Raw genomic sequence first — 6,569 nt, 5'->3', positions numbered from 1 at the left:
TTCTAGCCCCTACCTGCTCTCTGCAGATATTCTCAGGAAGTTTCCAGAGAGGCCTGTTTACTTCTGGAATCAAAGCCCCAGAGAAAGGGGGGTTACCAAGGGTCTAAATGGCTCCTCCTGGGAAGCAAAGCTAATCGGGAATGGAGCTGAGCTTCTAACCCAGCATCCTGGATGCCTGTCCTGTGATATAACCCTGAACACCATTCTTTCTGTCGGGGCCAAACTTTATTAGAGAAACCTGTTAATTGGGGATGGAAGGAGAGGAGAAAGGGGGGAATGCAGTGCTAATATGATTTAACACTTGATGGGCTCTGAAAATAAGGAAGGGACTTCAGACTTTAGCTTGGCGCATTCATCGTTCCACATATGTGATACCAGAATGAACACACAAAACTAAAGTATATGCAAGGCTCTGGGGAATACAAGAGCAAAGACTTTGTGAAACAAAAAAGCATTTCGCTTGCCTCCACTGTCTCTTGTGGTGCCATTGTCTGATGCTAAGAACTCACATAATAACAAAAAACAATGCCCCTAAGATGGGAGGAAAACCTGATTTGGCATAAGCAGTGGTGTTTTCCATGGGAATAGTGGTGGGGGCTGTGGCTGAGTGTGGGAATAGTGCAAATCAGCACTTTTTTGTAGATTTTCCTCAAGCCATTGTTTATTTTGGCTATAGTCAGATCTGTGGCCCAGCTTGAAGATTCTCACTGGGTTTTCTAAAGCTCATAGACCTATGGGAGATGGAACAGGGATAAATAAATAATTACAAAACTCCCTTCCCCTGCCCTAGCACTTATGGGGGCATGCCTGTCTCAGTAGATTGCACATACACACATGTGTGGCAGTAGTGCATGTCTGACCCATCCCACCACTGAGGAATTAAAGTGAAGCCAAGCTTTCCCTTGGTCTAGGTGGTTTGTTGCCTCATGATTGCCTTTCATCTGAGGCAAGGGATATTACAACTGTTTCATCCAAGCACCAGTTTTTGCAAAATGGCATTTGATAAAGTATGCCTGAAATTGTGCATATGTGACGATGTCCTCAAATCCTTAGATGTTTGTGGGCCTTCAAATGTGAGTAGCTCAGGTTGTGTTTCTGACACAAACAAAAAAGTCAGTAATGGTGCTGACAATGCAACATGAACTTTTTCTCACTATTCCGGGAAGCTTCCACTTTTCCTCAGCCAGAGGCTGAAGAGACCAACCATGCCAAATGTATCACAGAATGAAAAGTGAGCAAAGAGTATATGTGGAATGAACTATATTACACTCCAAAATGTGAGCACATTTGCTTTTAGATGCAGTTACTGATTGCTCCTGCCATAGCAGCAGGTTATTATGTTTTTTAAAAAGTGGCTACATGTGTACACTATTCTCCAAGTCTTCTGGAGTATTTTACAAAGAAATGTACTTTCCTTTTTTCCAAAAGTTCCCGTTTCCAGGAGGATTCTTTGTGACAAATGTGTAAGAAACTGCCTTTGAGCAGGGGGCAGCAAGGCACAACTCCAGGGGGCAGCATTTCCTCCGTGTAAGGAAACACCAGACGGCCTTGCGGGATGACAGTAGCATGATGTGCTTGCTGCAAAGATGTTTTTCTGATGAAATGTGGAAAACCCTGTCCTTGAATCCCCCTCTTAAGAGTCAAGTTACATCAGAGTCAGGGACCCCGGTCCTGGCAAAAAAGATCTTGCTGTGGATCAGGATGGGCTGAGTGCAGATATAATTTAATCCACACAAGCATCTTAGAAGCTTCAAGGACACGGAAACTGAGGCCAACGGAGTTAGGGCTCTGTCCAAGCTCCCCCAGGCCCCATGCAGCAGGCCTAGGATTCGAACCTTTCTCCCTGGGACACGGAACAGCCTCCCACTATCCATCCCCAGCACCCCTCCATCCAGGAAAGGATCCGGACAGCAGCAGCAGTGAAACCACAACGATGTCAACTAGAGCAGAATCCAAAAGGTGGCGTTCACAGGGCCGGGGAGGAGGTGGGTCCCGCCTGTGTACCCTCTGTCAAAGAAGAGGGAGCAGGTGGGGCCCACGGAGCTGTGAGCTTTACACAGCTGGACGGGCCAGGAGGAGTGTGGACATCTCCTCCCGCTTCCTGGGAAGTAACTTTGCATTTGAAGGGTTGCAAAGAGGGAGCGAGTAAATCTGTAACCCGGACTTGGGCAGCAAGATTTTATTTGGCTATGTGAAGGTATACACAGGGGCCTGTCGTTTGTGTGTGTGTGTGTGTGTGTGTGTGTAGAGATTGATTTGAACTGGAGGAAGGTTCTAGTTACATGTGATTGTTCAATTCTCCCCGTTTGAACTGGCTTTTTATTAAAAAGAAACAACAACAGGTTCTGCCGCCTGCCTCGCAAGCGGAAGGACCCGAGATCGATCCCCGGTACCGCCCCCAAAGAAACAACAACAACATAACAAAGTCGTACCAGCCACCTTTTTTGGGGGACCCATTATGTGCCAGGCACGGTGTTGGTCGCTTTTCTAAGTATTATTTTTCTGTGAAGAAAAAAAATTGTTTTTACGCAGGTGCAACCAGACAACGGGTGTTTTTTCCCCTTTCCGGTTAAGAGCGCTGTACACCGTGTTCAGATTTGGGAGGGTCGGCTAGGGTGTGGGGACGCGGCCGGGGGCGGTCCCTCCGTGCAAGTCTCCACCTTTTATTTTGACCGGTCGGATGGCGACAGGCTCGCACTAGGACCCAGGCGCCAGAGCGTCTCCGTCTGTCCTGTAGGTTCATTCAATCTCCCGTACACACAAACCCACAGCGGGCGAGACCGACACACGCGCGCACACGCGCACACGCACACAACTGCACGCAGCGAGGCTCGAGAAGTCAGCCCGACTGATCGCCCGGCCTCCTCCGCTCCAGCAGGCCGGTTCTCCGCGGGGCCCGGAGCTCGGCGATCCCCGCTCCTCCATGGGCAAACGCGGGCGGCCGCGCAAGGAGGCGCGCGGCGAGGGCGCGGGGCTGCTCCCCTCCGCGCCCCCGGCCGCGCCCCAGCCCCCGGCCCAGCCCGAGGAGCCCGCGGGGGCCAAGCCCAGGTGCCCCTTCTCGGACATTTTCAACATCAGCGAGAACTCGATGGAGAAGCACATTAACACTTTTCTGCAGAACGTGCAGATTCTGCTCGAGGCCGCCAGCTACCTGGAGCAGCTCGAGAAAGAAAACAAAAGTAAGTTTGGGGGCCCAGTTCCTCTCCAGCGCCCCGCTGTTTTTCTCGCCCACTTGGGCGACCCCTGTCGCCCCCCCTGCACCCTCGGCAGTGAAGCCGATGACACCCAGGAGAGGACACGCACGCACGCACAAAGCTGCTAAAGACGTAACAAAGACGGGCGCGGGGAGAGGGGCTGTCGCGTGTCCGTCTGTCTGCCTGGGCCAGCGGGAGCGCCCGGCCAGGCAGCTGGGAGTGGTGGTGTTTGCTGACAACTGAGCCGAGCGAGAGCTCCTCGCTGCGAGCTCGCCTTTCTTCCTTAAAAAAAAAATATTAAAAAAAATTATAATTTTTTAAATTCCTGGAGCCTTCTCCGACAGACAAGTGTTTTTCTGTCGCTCGTTCCAGGGTGGGATGGAAATTAGAAGCCGAAAGTTGGGACCGTGGGCAGACCTGGGCTCCAGAAAGAAAACACGCAGGCACGCACTACAACAACAACCACCGCGCCAAACAGCTCTGCGCGGCGTGGGCTCAGGCTCGCCCTCGCCCTCCTTTCTACCTCGCTTTCTTCCTCTGGAAGCAGCAGGACTGGGCTCCGACCCTCGCCTGCGCCGACACGGTCCCCTGCGCCCCCGTTTCCCTGGGGTGCCACCGCCCCCTGCCCCAAACCAAAGGCCGGCGGGTCAGGCAGCGGCTGCAGCTCGCCCCGGACCCGCAGCCCCGCCGGGAAACTTGGCGAGGGGTCGCGGCTGCGAGGAAACTTTGGGCTCTCGCAGAAACAATAGTTGGAGAAGGAGGTGTGGGCTGTTGTGTGCGGCTTCTTTATTTCTTTATTTTTCCGGTAGCCGGGTCCCGAGTGAGCGCGCTGGGCAGCGCAGCAAAAGCTTCCTGGGTCGATTTTTACCGCCCCCCCCGCCCCCCAATCAGGTGGAGAGCGATGCCCGGAGCTCGGGGCTGCTGGTGGCGGGGCAGCTGGGAACCCCACCCCGGCCTGGCTTGCTTTTTGTATTTGTTTGTTTCATTTCTGTCCCTGCCAGCCGGGTCCCCCAGCCCTCTCCGGGAGTCGGCTCGGCGCCCGCGGGGGGGGGGGGGGCTCGCGCGTGCGGCATCTGCACACAGTGCTCTGAATAATAGCTGAGAGAAGGAAGCAGGGCCGAGGCAGACAGACCGACAGACAGGGACAAACTGGATGTTTAATCGGTCCGAGCCAGTAAAAGATCGAGGAGAGGAAGGGAGGAGGGAGGAGAGGAGAGACAGAGAGGTCTGACTGCAACGTGTCAGATCTCGCAGCCCCCCCCCCCCCCGACACCTCTGGCCTGCAGGGTTCAAATAACCGTATGTTGGCAGCGCGGTGGTGGGGACGAAGTAAGACCAGACCAGGATTTGCGCCGCGGGTCGGCGGTGCGTTCTTTTCTTCCCGAGACTACCCTGTTTTTTTCGGAGTGTCTTGTGTTGTGAGAGGCGCATCGTAGTCGGTGTGGCCGAGTAGCTAAGCGATTATTCACGGGGGCGGGGGGCAGTGGTGGTGTGTGCATTCGTCTGGAGGATAGTTTCTGAAAAGCCAGGGTCGGGGGAGAGCTGGGTGAAGACGTGGTTTTGTTTGGTGTTTGCTTTTGTTGCGGGGGGAGGGGCGCGATTTCCTCACCTGCCCCCTCCCGGATCCCAGTCCTCTGGAGTCAGTCCCGTGGCGCCGGCTCTGCCTGGGGGTGCTCCCAAAGAGGGCACCTTGGGAGTGTGTGGCGAGCGTGGTTTGCCCCCTCGAACCCCCCCTTTGCACCCGCAGACAATCGGCGACCTCACCCCCCCCCCCACACACCTCCTTGTTTACCCGGTGCCGGGGCTCCGGCGTGGCCATCAGTCACGTAAGCAGAGAGCCGGACGCGCCGGCCGGGTGCCCCGTTCCAGGCGGGCCGTGGCGGCCGAGCGGGGCGCCCGCGGCTGGGGGAGTCGGGGGTCTTCCTCCTGGCCCCGCTCCAGAGCCATCTGCGCTGCAAATCCGCCAGACCCCGAGAGGGGCTCGGCAGCCTTAGCGCCCCAAAGTCAACTTCATGCGCGTAATCGGCCATCCCCTCGGCCTCGCAGCCCCCCTCCTCCGGCTGGTTCCCCGCAGGAGTATTTTTAGCTCTCTCGCCTCTCCGTCGCCGCTGTATGGCTCTAAATGACGTGATGCCAGAGGCCCCCAGATTTCCCCGAGAGCGTGGGGCACTGAGCCCGGCCTGGCTTGGCAGCAGGTACCCAGCTCTAGGCCGTCGCCCCCTCCCCAGCAGCTCTCGCAGGAGCGAGTGATCCCCTGCAAACTATGCGACCACCCGCCGGACCCTCTTATCCGCCCTGCAAGCCGGAGCGGCCCAAAGGGGACACTGTATCCTCCTCACTCCCTCCTCCCCCGCCCGGCCTGGGTCTCCCCAAATGGAAAACGGCGGGTCCCACATCAGGCTCGTTTTCCTGGGGCGCTTCGCGCTGGCTGCGCTCGCCGTTGTTTTCTGCTGGCTGCACACAATGCCCGCGCGTCACGGCGGTCCGCGTGTGCACAGCAATAACGCGATCGGGGGGCGGGTCGTGCGTGCGCCGGGCTCGGGCACTGCGGGTCGCTCCGCGTGCGCGGGGCTTGTTTTGCTTCAGAGCTCGGCTTTCCGAAACGCTTACATCATTCAGTTGTTGGGGGGGGGGGAAGAGGGATCCGGGCGTTCGATAGGATTCCAGCGTTTCCCAAGCCCCTGGTTTTTGGAAGGAAACAAGGACCGTAGCTTTTAAATTATTATGTCGGGGTGGGGGGCGCTTAGGTTTTGTTTGTTGTGCAAGGCTTTTTTTTTTTTTTTTAGGTCACTGCTGCAAAGGGCATTGCTAGCCGGCTCAGGTGCACAACCTCCCCGCCTTCATTTCAGCTAGTTCCCCTGTAATCACTTGATCTCAGTTTCTCCGCCTCCTCCTCCTCCCCCTCCCAGCTCGAGACACATGGTTTCCACATGGAGACAAACTTCTTTCCTCCGACTGGACTTGACCTAGCTGTGTCATTCAGCCAATCGGTAGCTTCAGTCTCGTGTGACGTCACACGTTGCTGAGGCCGGAGGCTGGGGGGCGGAGCCAGGATGCAAGCCAGGAAACCTCTGGGAGCTGTAGTGCAGCCAGCTGGTCCAGTCTCTTCTTAAAGGGACGCTCTTATCTGGAGGCGAGGGTCGGTCCTCGAGCCTCCATTTCGGGTTCTCAGGGGCCTTCTCGAGATGCACCGACAGCCACTGATAACGAGTTCCACGTTCCATTTTTACTGCTTGCATAGTGCTTACGTGGCAGGAGCTTGCTTTATTTTCCATTGTAGCCAGAACTGCTTTTCTTCGCCTGGTTGAAGTGTTTGTACTAGGAGTGCTCACCAAGTTGTGGCCTCAATGCTGAATTATCTCCAATAGATAGGGT

At 55.9% G+C, this 6,569-nt stretch overlaps 1 protein-coding gene across 2 annotated transcripts in view; it reads left to right on the top strand.

Annotated features, from left to right (window-relative positions):
- The first annotated feature begins 2,708 nt into the window (after window positions 1–2,708).
- The window catches only part of Mxi1 (MAX interactor 1, dimerization protein), a 78,222-nt gene continuing 74,361 nt past the window's right edge, over window positions 2,709–6,569 (top strand). The window contains exon 1 of one of the 2 annotated variants that reach the window (XM_004838959.3): window positions 2,709–3,179. In XM_004838959.3, coding sequence (XP_004839016.2) covers window positions 2,924–3,179 — 256 coding nt within the window. In that variant the 5' untranslated portion in view covers window positions 2,709–2,923. The remainder of the gene's footprint in view (window positions 3,180–6,569) is intronic. The other variant, XM_004838956.4, reaches the window with a different exon arrangement.

The sequence above is a fragment of the Heterocephalus glaber genome, unplaced genomic scaffold, assembly GCF_053883595.1.
Source record: "Heterocephalus glaber isolate CG9 unplaced genomic scaffold, H.glaber_assembly_v1.0 deba00001497, whole genome shotgun sequence".
Lineage (NCBI taxonomy): Eukaryota > Metazoa > Chordata > Mammalia > Rodentia > Bathyergidae > Heterocephalus > Heterocephalus glaber.
Note: the sequence above shows the minus strand (reverse complement) of the source record. Positions and strands in the feature narration are given on the sequence as shown.